Here is a 14,683-nt window from a genome sequence, read left to right on the forward strand (position 1 = left end):
TATTACTTGTGTGGTGAACCAAAGGTTCGATAATCATTACATTGACTTGTTGGCTTAAATTCTGAAACTTTACTACATAATGACTATATATAGTCTACAATCTACATCAAAACATAAGATATAATCCAAATGATCCTAAATAGATAAAACTGTTACATCATCAACAGTTATCTATCAACACTGAACAGTAGTGACTCAATTACTCAACACTCGAAAGTAGTGACTCAATTCCAAGTAGAGTGTGTAGGCGGTTCCATCCAAGTAGTGATTCACTACCCTCAAGGCACGCATGTTATCTTTTCTAACATTATTTAGTAAGCTGTATATACCTTATATCATAAAAAATCAACATTAAGCCACATCAAGTCATTAAAATCAACATTTAGCCACATTAAATCATAAAAAATCAACATTAAGTCACATTAAGTTATAAAGAATCAACATTTAATGAAATGCTCTTGTTTTATAATAAGTTTGACTGGTCAAATGATTTTTATTTTTACATAAGACTTTTTGTATTAGGCATAACATAAAACCAGCTTTCCAACAAATCTAAGATTACTTAAATCTGAGTTGTAATGACATAGTTATGCTCCGGTCAAACTTATTTTAAAGTGCGTGAATGTTGTTAAAATCGCCTGAATGAAAATAATTTTAGGGATATCAAAACAAAAGATTATTTTACCAGACTTTTGGTTTTTAGCAATGTTTTAACATTATAGGATTTATAAAATTTTCATAATTGAGAAAAACCCCAGCATTTAAAAGTTGAAAATCACCCCTATAACCAAAATCCAATTTTTGTTCTTGGACTGGGGGGTTGACTTTTTATCCTTTAGGAATTTATTTTAAACTATTTTTATTGGATTCAAATAGGGGGTATTTCCTTATTTATGAATAATATCTCAAGTAAATGGAATATAAAAACCATTTATTTAAATGATAACTGGCATAAATAAGTGCCAAAAAATGAAAATCTCCACTGTTTTCCCAAGTTTCCCACATTTGGGAGAACAAATGCACAAGAGAAGGTCGAAATTTCCCGTGTTTCCAAACCTGGTCGAAACCTGTCGAAACTAGGTCGAAACAGGTGATTTTTTAAAATCTCCTAAGGTTTCGTTTCGATCTGAGTCGATACCTGCAAAACATGCGAAATTTCGTATGTTGCGCTCGAGTTCTCGAACCATGGTGTTACTAGTACGGGTTGCTCCCTAAGAAGTAGTGGAACCAATTTGTAGGGCTGATTTCTCAATAGTGGGAGGATAGAGTTACGATGACACTACTCCGTATGAACCAGGGCAAAGGATTGTTCCAGTGTAGGGAAGGGAGATTTGCTAAGTGCATGATTCTGATGATACTCAACATTCAAACCAGCCAAGAAGTCATACACCCTAACTTTATTCACATGTTTAATATAGGCAGTAATATCTTCAACATTGGTAGGGTGATAATCCGCAAAGTGATCAAGCTCATAGCACAGAGTGCGAAGTTCAACATAGTACTTGGACACAGATAGATCCTGTTGAGTAGTGGTACGAACCTTCTTGCTAAGATCAAATATCTGAGCATCATTCCCTCTATGGTCATAGGTTTCCTTTGCACCAGCCCAAATCTGAGCAACAATTTCTAACAATAAAGACCCTTTAGAAATAGACTGAGAATAGAATTAATTAGGAAAGACATTACCAGAGGGTCATTAATAATCTATTTGTCCTGTGCAGTACCCTCTGCAAAAGGTTTCTTTGATTTGCCTGTGATATGTATAGTGAGATCTCTGCCAGTAATAGCAAGATAGGTATATCTAGACCAGATTAGGTGATTAGTTCCCTCCAATTTCACAGAACTAGTACCAAAGGCATGTATTCATTACGACCTTGCCCATCAGATTCAGAGGTTGTTGTAGTTACTTCAGACATGATGGCATAGGGAAATCGACAATGAGTAGGAGAAATACTAGATTTTCAAAACCAGCTGTCAGAAAAGGCCTATACTTGGATCGAACTGCCGAGTAAAGGTAGTGAAACACTCCTCCAAGTTATATCTGAGTCTGACAAAGAATTGATGAGATAGTCCAATTAAAGTTTTCTCTGAAAACCCTAACTTTGGGAGAAGATGAGGATCACAGACACAACCTTGGAAGATAGGGCCACAGGGATAGTTAATCTCCTCTATAGGGATGAGGAGGATCTCCTCCAAATATCATCCGATTCTGAGGAAGAGAACCCAAAAATTGATGGGATCAGAGTTTTGGGAGAATACCCTAATTCTTGAGAAATCGTAGGTGAAGATGGGCTTCAATCTTGCTAGTGATGAGTCCTAGGTTGCTGTGCTTGATCTTCAATAGATGGAGATTTGTTCTTAGGAATAGGAAGAAACAAACTCCAAGAAAGGCAACAACAACATCTACAATAACTCAGCCTTTTCCCAACTGGATGGGGTCGGCTACATGCATCTGTGAAAGAAAAAGATAACAGAAAGAAGAGGCAAAAGGGGAAAAGATAAAGTAAAGAAGTGAAACAAGGCAATGTAGCAACTCCGGGCCATCCCACCTAAACGCATTCGGCAACATGGATCTTTGCCTTCCAAACAGCTCTATTTGATGTCATACTACTGTCAAGACCTAGCTTTTGCATATCTTTCCTTACCAACTCATCAATGGTCATTTTAGGTCAGCCCCTAGCTCTTCTATTTCCTTCCCACTGGATTTGATCACTCCTTCATACTGGGCATCCCAAAGCCTCCTCTAAACATGGCCATACCACCTTAAGCGGCATTCTCGAAGCTTGTCTTGAATCAGGGCCACTCCTAACTTAGCTCTTACCCTGTCATTCCTCACTATGTTTCCTTTAGTTTTTCCGCACATCCATCTTAACATCTGCATCTTTTCTGCACTCAACTTATCTATGTTATGCTTCTTAATTGCCCAACATTCCGCCCCATACAACATAGCCGGTCTTGCGATAGTCTTGTAGAACTTTCGTTTAAGCTTGAAAGGTATATGTTGATTGCACAACACTTCAGAGGCACCTCTCCACTTCATCCATCCTGTTTTAATTCTATGAGAGACATCATCATCTATCTCACCATTCTTATTAATAATTGACCTCAAATATTTAAAACAGTCGCTTTGCGAAATCTCTTCACCTCAAGTTTCACCACTTCAGTATCAGTCCTTAAGCTACTAAGGTTATATACCGTATATTTCGTCTATGTTCTACTTATCTTAAGACCTCTTGGTTCCAAGGTAGATCTCCATAACTCCAACTTATCACTAATCCCTGTCACTGTCTCATTCACGAAAATGATATCATCAACAAAAATATACGCCACGGAACCTCTCCTTGAATGTTCTTGGTTAAATCATCCAAGGTAAGCGTAAACAGATAGAGACTTAAAGCGGATCCTTGATGCAACCCAATGGTAATTGGGAATTCACTACTGTGACCTCCCATGGATCTCACACTAGATAATATCCCCTCATACATGTCTTTAATTATCTCCACATACATATTAGACACCCCTTTCTTCTCTAATGCATGCCAAATTAGTTCCCGGGGGACTCTGCCATAGGCCTTTTCTAGGTCGGTGAAGACCATATGAAGATTCTTCTTGTCGGTTCTTGATTTTTCCATGAGCTTTCGTAGAATATAAATCGCTTATGTCATGGATCTCCCAAGCATAAAACCAAATTGGTTCCCCGAGGCCCTAGATTCTCTTCTTATGCGGACTTCGATGACCTTCTCCCATAATTTCATTGTATGACTCATAAGTTTTATGCCTCTTTGGTAATTGCAGCTCTGCATTTTGCCTTTATTTTTGTAAACTGGGACTACAGAACTTCTCCATTCATCAGGCATCTTTCTCGTGCTCATAATATTCTTAAACAACCTGGTTAGCCAAGCAACCCCACTCACTCCCAAACCCTGCCACACTTCAATTGGTAACTCATTTGGGCCTGGTGTCTTACATACTTTCATCATTCTCAGGACATTGTTAACCTCAGTCCCTCCTATCTTTTGGACATATCTATGATACTTGCTGTTATAATGTATCTCCTGTTACTCCTCCATGTGTTGTCTCTATTTAGTAAGACAAAAATACTCAACCCATCTCCTGTTAATGTCTTCATCCTTTACAAGTACTCTACCATCTTCGCTCTTGATATATCGAATAGTGTCAATTTTAGCCATGAAAAATTGCAGAGAAGGGAAGAACCCTAATCGATTCTTGCAAGGTTTTGGGATTTAAAACATTGAGGTAATGTGTAGGACAACAACTAGATTCATATGAATCACCGCATTAATGATGTCCTATTGGTAATTAGGGAGACAAGTAAGAAATGATGATGAGAAGATGGGGCCTGCAATTTTGGGAAGAAGAAAAGGGAAGTCTGAAAACCCTAGATCAGAAAATTGTCCTTTGATACCATGTTAACAGCCTGAATTGGGAGAATGCTTGAATGATCTAACTGATCACACAAGCCCTTTATTTATAACAAGCAAAGAAAAATAAAAAATTACAAGTATGCCCCCTATCCAGCGACCCACACTAAATAGGAAATATGGTCGGTGGAGGGGTGAAAGGACTAATGTGGGCCTGCGGCACTTAAACACATTTTGACAGCCTGGAACAAATTAGGAACTGGAACCGTCCGATGCATTAATAGACGGTTCATGAATCTCAGATTTGGAATCAATTCGATAAATGGGGCCTATTCTGGACCCCTTGGAACCAGGATCGATTAGGAACCAGACCGATTTACATCCTTACCTTTCTGTTACCTGCAGGCTGATTTATTTTTACGGTTTCACACTTAAAATATTCCGTCCTATTCTGACTATAGGAACCTTGGGTTTCCTAAAAGCATCATTCCATTATCTTAGTTTTGCATTTACCATTTTTACCAAAAAAATAATGTTTTGCATTTACCGTCTGATGGTTTTATTGTTAAGAAAAATGTGTATCAGTAAATGGAATATACCATGGGGTCAATTCAGTTAGTTTCGTCCTCATTAAATCACGGCATAAATTTGTTATTGAAGAAAACTAGTTTGTTTTTTACGTCATTGTTGCCATTCTATGCCAGTTCCTTGTTACTTGTATATGTTATTCTTTGTGGAAACCTATCGGAATATCTCCTTTGGACCTTCATATGATGTCTCCTAGCTGAAAAAAGAAAAATGTAGAGATTTTCTTCTATATTTCCATTTTTTTAAAATCTCTTGTATAAAAGTGTACTTGGTTGACTTCTACCATGAAGCAGACTTGGTTCTTTGATGATGTCACAATCTCATGATAATTTGTTCAAATGTGTGTTCACTTCACAGCTTTACTATCTGAATACTGGAAGAGTGACACTTCGTTCAATTTGATATTCTCTTTGCTTCGCAATCTTGTTGGGAAAGTAGTCAACTGGGAATATATGATCTCTGGTACATTTTGAACCAATATGGGATATTATGTTATTTCAAAAAAAGTTTGTTCTTTCCCCAGCTTTGGCAAAGCGTTTCTGTTCACTTACTAGTGAGCCAGGACAGTGAGAATTTATTCTTTGGCCCTGTTATCCTCTTTTTTTTTTTTTTTTTTTTACTAACGACGGGTATCCAGGCCTTCGGCTTGACTAGTCCCGTGGGCCTATATTGACCCCACAGCCGCATGGACTGGGTCACACCAAGGTTGAATGAGAACCATTCAAATTTTACCGAAAGCAGTGAAGAGTAATATACACCCCCGTGTGAGTGACCCCATGGAGATAAGAGGAGTCGAACTCAGAACTACACGCTTCTTGAGGCAAAGGTCCTTTGCTAACTCCGCTGCGCCCTTGGGCTTTGGGCCCTGTTATCCAATTTAGTCATCTCTTCCATTATTGTGTGAAGGCTGTGGTGGAGTCTGCCATTCTGTCTTGGCAAGAAAAAAAAACGAAAGGAGTCTGCCATTCTGATTCAAGGAACAGACACTGTCCATTTCTAGGCATCCTGCAACACTCTTAGCTTGGCCTCACTTATGAGGTCTTCAGCTAATTTTGTACTTCTGTATCTTATTCAAATGACCTTAATTCCTTGTCACACTCAGATTTACTACCAAGTTTATTGATATGAATACTTTTCCTCTTTAGATACTCGTAAGAATAGCACCCCTCCTTTTTATTTCCCAATGAAGCTCTCATTTTCTTGACTTGATACTCGGCTTGATACTTCTAATCAAATTTCATCCCTTGCAGGTTTCTCAAAACTGCAGCTTCTGTACTCTCCTCGTGATTATCGAAGTGAGGGGGTTTCAACTTCTGAGTGGAAAGATGTGAACGTGAGACCAAATACAGAGGTCTTATTTCAGCCCCAGGGTTCTGATAAAGTCTGCAAGTTGAAGCTTTCATCTATAGCTTCAATGTCACTGAGTGCATAAAAAACAAGAACACCCACCCCCTCCCTGTCCCCATCCCCGTCCCCGTCCCCGTCCCCGTCCCCGTCCCCGTCCAAAAAAAAAAAAAATGTATATGAATTTTAAAACGTTTTGTCTATTTAACCATTCACTTGTAGTTCTGTGCATACATGGGAATACAGTAATTGGAAGAAATGAATTTGATTATCTATTTCGCCCAGCTATACAAAATGTTTAGAATGTCTTCATTTGCTGCATTCTGGTTCTTCCTCTGTATCCCCAATTTTTGGAGATGTTAAAACCCAGATTTGACTTGTTTGTTTGGATTGAATAAACAGTGCAAAAGGGAGGAATTAACTCTTTTTTTTTTTTGGGTAAGAGGATGAATCTACTCTTAGATGTCTTAGGAATGCCTACAGAAAGTTGTACAGGTTCTAGTTTTTATGTGGATATATTGAGAACAAAATTGAAAAAACAACCCTGCGTTTGTGTAGTGGATGTGTGCTCGGTAATGAAGTTTTCTGGCATGTTCTTGTCTCAATGTGCTGTGTATTAGTTTTTTCTTACATCAACTGCAAGGGCCTCCTGCTCTCTTGTAGCAAAAATTGCACTTGGTTTGGTTAAAGGCAGACTGATTGCATGCATCCCTCGCTGCAATATGAGAACATTTTATCTTATGTGTGGTTGAATTTCTTCACTTTGATATTCAGAGCATTGGACAGAAATCACATTGCGTGAGCATTTGCAAGGATCATCGCAATGCTTTGTTTTAATCAAATAGTCGAATTCCCCTTGTCATACCAGTTCTGAGTTGACTGTTCGACGCCCGAGTAAGGCTCTCGAGGGGGTCGTTTCCAATCTATCCCTCAGTCAGCACGCGACGACCCGTTCTTGCCGTAGAAGCAGTTCGTGAAGAGTCTATCGGCAGTCGATGGGTAATATGGACCAAGTTTTCTTTCACGAGCAAAGAAGGATGAGTTCCTTCTAAATATTGAGTTAGTCAAGTGCAAGTCCATCAAAGACTTCACGCATAGCAAATACATGATAGAATTCAAAGGACAAGTTGATCATGTAAAAGACAAGAACCTAAAATGATGCAGAAAAGAATGGAATCGCAAACAAAAACATACAATGTGAACACGAAGATTTATGCGGTTCAAAAAGATCATCTATATCTACGGTGAAATGCGAGTCATAAGACCTGTTTCACTATTAATGGATAATAGGTTTACAACAAGTCGTCCTCACACCTCTTCATATTGAATACAAAGAAATAACCCTCGCTCCAAACATATAGCGAAACCCTTTATAGGTAATGTACCTAAATATACAAACAGGGTATAATGTTTCGAATTCCGTCACTTGCATAAGTGAGCTGATTTCAAATGTTTGCTAAGGGAAAAAAATTTGGGTAGGGGAAGACGGGGGCCCAGTCTCCAAGACTAATGATGTTGGCAACCATCGACTACCTAGCAAGACTAATGATGTCAGTAAAATCCAGCCCTTCGGAATCGGCTCACTTATGCAAGCGGCAGAATACAAGAAATCATAACCCCAATAGATCAAGTTGTATTATTGTAGCAGTTTTTTATGCTATTTCGATATTTTCAACTTATGTCATTGTTTCAATATTTTAGATATCAGATTTTTATTGGCACCTCCTGCATTGTCAAATGATTTGTAATATTATATTTTTGCCTGTTATTCTCGGATAAAACCTGTCATTTCACCACATGTACTAAAGAGTGCGAGACAATGATGATGTACACCTATAAAGGTGTCATTCAGGACAATCCCAAAAGATACATCAATGAAAGGGAAAAACACATTCTCATTATCATGCTTTGATAAACCTATCAAAGGAGACAATGTGGTTATTTTGACCATTGGAGAGAGAGGACATGATTTAAATTAGCTATACAATTATCAAACTGAAACTCAAACGCAGGCAATGCTAGCTTATGATATATTGGGAGAAGGATAGCTATACCATCGGTATACCATTAGCTAGCGGACAACACGAATGGAGGGGCACTGGATGAGGTATCATACAGGAGGGCTAGAGGGATTATTTCAAGCAAGGAAAGAGAGAGATGGACATCCTCTGCAGAGAGAAGTGAGGGTGAACATCGGATGACTGGGCACACACCACAAGGGATTCCCAGCCACCCAATACTCATTGCACCAGTGCTGTGGCTGCAGATGATTTTCACACTTTAAGAAGTTTTGACCATCCTTTCTATTTTTTTTTTTTGCTAATGTCGGGTATCCAGGCTTTCGGCCTGACTAGTCCCGCGGGCCCATATTGACCCTACAACCGTATGGACCAAGTCATATCGGGGTTGAATGAGGACTATACAACTTTTATTAAAAGCAGTGAAGAGCACTAAACACCCCGTGTGAGTGGCCCAAAATGTACCTAATGGGAGTCGAACTTAAGACGTCCAAATTTACGACTCATACCAAGTTCATTGCTTACCAATTATGTTGACCATCCTTTCTTAAACACTGTATCTGTTTATAGGTCTCATCACCCACCAGTGATACATCCCCTAAGCCCTTTTAAAGAAGGAACAACAAAGCCTTTAAAATTTTCGGAGGTGAATGAAGGGTCGTCCCTTTCCACATTGAAGATATATATATTCACATTAATTCCCATGTTTCAAATCACAATAGCCTACACCTATCTGTTCTTCTCTCAGAAGCAAACTTTAAAGAATACCATCAATATTGGGCAATTGGGAATTCCCCACTTAACCCTTCTTTTGATTTGTGAGGCTGACTTGTGAGGCAAAGTAGAAGGGCAGTTACTTCATCAGCACCCAAGGATTTTATTAGCCTGGTCTCTGGGACACTTCTCATGGGTGCTTTGTCTTTCTCTCTCACGGGCTCCCAGCTGTTATGTTGCTTTGACAGCTCTAAGCATTAAACCTGAACTGGGGCAGCCCCACCCTTGTAGAGGGTCACCTAGCTGTCTTTATTTAATAACTAGGCCTAAGCAAGCCCTAAAGTCATTAAATGATAGACCTGATCCCTGTACTAGCGCGTCCCCTTTAACCAAAATACAATGACAATAATAATGAAACTCATAGACAATAAATCCTTAGTTCCAAGGGACCAATAGAGGTTTGACTTTGCATCATTCTATCGATCATGGCTTGCCTTGCGGGAAAAGATAGTTGGATCAAAATCATCATGGCTATTTTAAATGAGAGCGGATCACGTTACAGTACAATAACGATTTTGGTTTGTAAGTTTAGAATCAATTTTCTCTTTCTTCATTTAATAAATTTTAAATCTATGAACAAAGGACATATAAGAACATTCTCATATTGACACTCCAATTTCATATAAATTTTACTTCCTCGCCTATTTTACCATTTTAGATAAGATTCACATAATGTTTTGCCTATGGTCTATCATTTTAAAGTCTTTTTCCTCAAAATAAAAATATAAAATAAAATTTGCAGCTGGTAAAGATTTGCACACTTCCTAAAAAAAATGAAAATGAGGTGGTTTTCTTCAAACCACTATGAAAAATGAATTCCCTCATCTATGGCATTAATAAGATGGACGGATGTTATATTAAAGGGAAATATATTTCAAACCTTCAATTAGTAATAGTGAATTTCTAATCATTATCTCTATAGATTTGCAAGGAGTATTGAAATAGATGGAGATATTGTTGCAACTCAGGTAAAAAGATACAAGTGGACAACAGAGAGTGCAGTTGGTTCAAACAACAAATAAGTGCAAGTTAAAAAGAAACAGATTCCTTTCGCTTCGATTTGGGGAGTGACAATGATCCCTCGGAGTGGGTTATAATGATAGTAGAGGTGGAACCACATCATATTGTGTGACAATTAACTGTATTGGACACCTTAGGTGGGGTTGTGAGTCATGCCGGTTTGAGTATGGTAGGCATGTTACACTCGTATCCAAATTCGGTCTAATTTAAACTCTTAATGATAGATGATGCACCGGAAAGTGTCAATACTCGTGATTTGTGGACAATCTTAATTTACTGTTTGGAGGGAAGGGATGACCCCTCCTGCCAGGGCAAATGTTGCAAAAATAATTGAAAGGGTTTCAAATTTGCTAGGGTTTGGTGGTAAGTGACCAAAACCCCCTTGTTCAGACCTTGTATGCATATTAAGACTCCACCATTTAACCATGCATAAACCCTAGGAAGCCAATATAAATATAGGCACATGGGCTGGAAAAGAACTAAGTACAACAACAGAAAACTGGTCACTGGTAGATCCCATTGGTTGATCAGTGATCTATTGGTGGATTTGTCAGTCCCAAATTGCATTATTTGCGTAAAACTTGTTGTACGAGAAGTGACTTTTCTACCCTTGTCCCCACACAACATGGGATCCACTTACTCCCCTCATAGACCTTGTGAGGTCAAGGTGGTGGACCCATGTGGCCCGACAAATGCGTTGTTATTTGGGAAAAACCTCATTGGGCAGGCAAATAAGCCCGAATGGGTTGACACTATAAATAGAAAGTAGGTTTTAGAAACCCATTTACTCATCCGTAAAAACGTGGGAGAGGGAGAGAAAGGAAGAAAATAAGGAGAAGAAGAAAAGGAGACACCTCACCATTAACTGTCGACATTTCCTCAAGTAAGGGAGCTCCCCTACCTCTTTCCTCTATTTTTGGCTTTGGGCAGACCTAGGTTTTGGGGTTTTTTCGGGTTGGTGAGGTACACCTCAACCCCGGTGACCATAGTCAACTAGGGTAGTATGCATTGCACGACCCCATACTTCAAGTAGTGTTTTCCAAGCTCTAGAGACATTTTTAGCTCAACTTGGGTTCTAAAATTTCGGTCGAAGAATCGATGGAACTCCTTATTGACCCAGAGAATCACGATCAACTAGACTTTAATGAGAACTAGGGTGACCCTCTACAAGCTGCACAGAACCAAACATGGCTATAGGATCCGAGGTGGTTCAGTTATGAAGTGAAGAACCTGGTAGATCAACCATCAACCAGTGCTAATCTATCGATGGATGAACTGACCAAAATTAAGTCTCTGTTTGTACCATTGGAAGATCAAATATCTACTAGTAATGGTTTGAGAAATAAAATTGAACAGTTGATCCCATCTACCAGTGACATCTACCGGTGAACCCTGTTGAACTGTTCTCAAAACCAGTTTTGAAACTTTTTGGGGACCGTTTAAGATACATTTTAGCACTCATCATGCTTATAATTAAGATAGAGACAATCATTTCTCAGTGAAGCCTATTGGGGTATTTTGAGGTGATTGATTCCAGGTTTAACTACACCAAGTCAACAAACAAGGTGTGTGGGTGGTCTAACTTCTTCTCTGGAGTGTTTGCAAATTATAGAATTGATGCATGCAATTACATACATGCATTTAAATTAATAACCTCATGTATGCTTAATTATTATTGATTTTCAATTGTTCTCATTTTCAATTGTTTTTGTGATTGTTATGTGTGAATGAATAGGACCCGGTGTTACCGAGGGGATTCCAATACCGTGATCGACACATAGCTTTAATTATCATCCATTGTGCACATTAGATCTAAGCTTGAAAATGAGTTACAGTGTGGTTGAGGTCGATTTTGATACCATATTTGACATACGAACTGTATCATTATGAAAAGTCATATATATTACATATGATTATGATGAATTACCCTGTGCTACGACCCATTGCTAACAGGGGAATAGGCGTTAAATAACCCATAGTGGTAACTCTGATGAGATTTTCTGAAATATCACTTTCGTGATACAATGTGATTTTTGCCAGAGGAAGACCAAGCCCCGATGACTGATGTGTGATTTTTGGGACCATAGTGTCAGGGGATATCAGGGGTTTACTGGATATCCAATGACACATTTCAAGACCAACAAATTTCTAATTGCAACTAGGGTTTGTATCACTAGGTGATCGATGAAGGATTTTCGAGACTAGGGATATTGCTTAATATGTTGCAATAGCATTATACCTCATATACTTAGTTATTTGCTGGTGGATAATAAAATGAAAACTGCACCATGCACTATATGTGTTTACTTACATGTTCCCCATCCCCCACTGAGCTTAGTGAAGGTCACACCACGTGTGTCCCTTTTTAGATGATGATACATGTATGGTGATACCGATGACTAGTGACACCTCTTTATCCATGATCGAGTATAGTGGGGATTGGTGGAGTCCAGAAGCTGATGAGCACGGTGAGGATTGTGCTTATGATGACTATGCTTATAGTGGACCATGAATGGGGGATTGATGCTACCCATTGTCATTTTTTGTGTGTTTTTAAATGATTATACTTGTGAAATATTATCATGTACATTTTGATATTTAAGTCGAAAATAAACTTGTTATTGTAATAACTTTATCATACCATAGTCTTCCCCATGACAAGGATCACTTATTATATTTTTATTCCGTTGCATCTGATTTTAGTATGATTCTTGTTGGATTGTGAGTGTAAAGTACTGCTTTTGAGATCTTGGCAGGTCATGTAAGATGATGGTAAGCATTTGAATCACATCTCCGAGACCTCAAGGAGTGGGGTGTGACAGAGCAGGCAAAGGCGCCCTAGGTGGGGTTTGGGCAAAGCTAGTTGGGTATGGAATAAGGATATGAATTTGAAACCAAAACCGTTTACCGAAATTAAACTGAACTGTTTACACCGAAACAATGAAACCGTTTATTAATTGGTTTGGTTTTAGTTTTAAAATTGAAACCGTGATTCAGTTTTGGTTTTAAAGTTATAACCGTTGGTAGACTTTTAAATAAACCGTTAAATCGATTAACATATATGTTGTAAGTTTAAGTCATTCAATTTTAAGTTTATTTACATTTCAGTAAAAAAAATTAAGTTTACATTAAACAACTATTAAAAAAAGCATATAACAATAAACAATTCAATTCAATGTTACAATTTACATCAATTTCACTAAAAAATTTTAAAGGTAAAGAAGTTGTTTGGATAAAAAAATTAGAAAACATAAGAAAACCGTTTTAAAACCGAAACCATTTATAAATGGTTCGGTTTTAATATATGAAACCGTTTATTAAATGATTCGGTTTTGATTTTACTTAAAAATCTTGCACCAAACCGAATTGAACCGTCTACACCGAAATCAAATCGATTAACACCCTTAATATGAAAGACAAACGGAGATGATGACGGAGTTTGGAGAATTGAAAACATCACCCGTCTTTTTCAGGTTGACTTGCATAATCCAAGCCAATGTGGAGATCATTGAGTTTTTTATGTTTTGTATTTTTGCTGGTCCATACAATTAGTAGGGAAAAAGAACGCTACCCCCTTGCATGTTTCTATGTTTAAACACAGGTAGACGTGAAAGACTACATTGCCCTACTGCCTCATGAATTAAAATTGCCTTCGCACAACTTTCCATTGGTCTAAGCGTTGGCAAAGTGGTCATGCAAACGGCGGATAGATTCTCTTAGCCTGATTATTATTAGGGTTATATTTGTAATTGGCATATGTAAATGGAATAAAATTATAATTATGTGGGGATTAGATTTTTAGATTTGAGCTCGTTTGTTTGATTCACTTTTCCCCACTTTAGGGAATATGTAAGATGGGCAATTGACTAGTAGCACTGAAACTCTTTTAGGTGAAAACATGATTTGATCCCACAGACTAATGGTGCATGCATCCAATTTCGCATTTTTGATAGGAAAGGGAAAGTGGTAGTTGTTGCAAAGAGGTGCTGCCTATGGGGATTACAGGAAATGGATGGCTAGTAGCCTAAGTAGGGTGGACAGGTTGGTGAAGAAGGGTAGGCTATGTATATATGCATGGGAAGCGTTAGAAATGCAAGGCAGAATTGTCATTCAAAATCTCCAGCTAGCAACATAGGCTTATCTTTAAACGGAGAATGTCAAACACTTTTTTGGATCCTCCAGTCCCAGGGCCACCTGCTCAACTTTGATTAGGCTCACATGTCAAATCATTGCAAACAACTCCTTTAGGGTTTTTTAATATATTGTGTTTATCAGCCTTCATTCATTGGATGCAACTCAAAGGGGTATGGTAGTTGGTGAGCAACGACCTTAGTATGAGTCATAAACTTAGATATTTTAAATTTAACTTCTATTAGACATACCTTGGGTCATTCACACGGGGTGTTTAATACTCTTTATTACTCTCAATGAAAGTTAAATAATTCTCATTCAACCTTGATATAACCCAATTCATGCGATTATAGGGTCAGTATAGGCCCACGGGACTAGTCAGACCTTCGGTCTGGATATCCATCATTAGCAAAAAAAAAAAAAAAA

At 38.2% G+C, this 14,683-nt stretch overlaps 1 protein-coding gene across 2 annotated transcripts in view; it reads left to right on the forward strand.

The window, feature by feature from the left end:
• The window catches only part of LOC122076610, a 28,923-nt gene extending 22,321 nt beyond the window's left edge, over positions 1-6,602 (forward strand). The window contains exons 7-8 of one of the 2 annotated variants that reach the window (XM_042642005.1): positions 5,328-5,432; positions 6,221-6,602. In XM_042642005.1, coding sequence (XP_042497939.1) covers positions 5,328-5,432; positions 6,221-6,402 — 287 coding nt within the window. In that variant the 3' untranslated portion in view covers positions 6,403-6,602. The remainder of the gene's footprint in view (positions 1-5,327; positions 5,433-6,220) is intronic. The other variant, XM_042642006.1, reaches the window with a different exon arrangement.
• Positions 6,603-14,683: the final 8,081 nt, after the last annotated feature.

The sequence above is a fragment of the Macadamia integrifolia genome, chromosome 4, assembly GCF_013358625.1.
Source record: "Macadamia integrifolia cultivar HAES 741 chromosome 4, SCU_Mint_v3, whole genome shotgun sequence".
In the NCBI taxonomy this organism is placed as follows: Eukaryota; Viridiplantae; Streptophyta; class Magnoliopsida; order Proteales; family Proteaceae; genus Macadamia; species Macadamia integrifolia.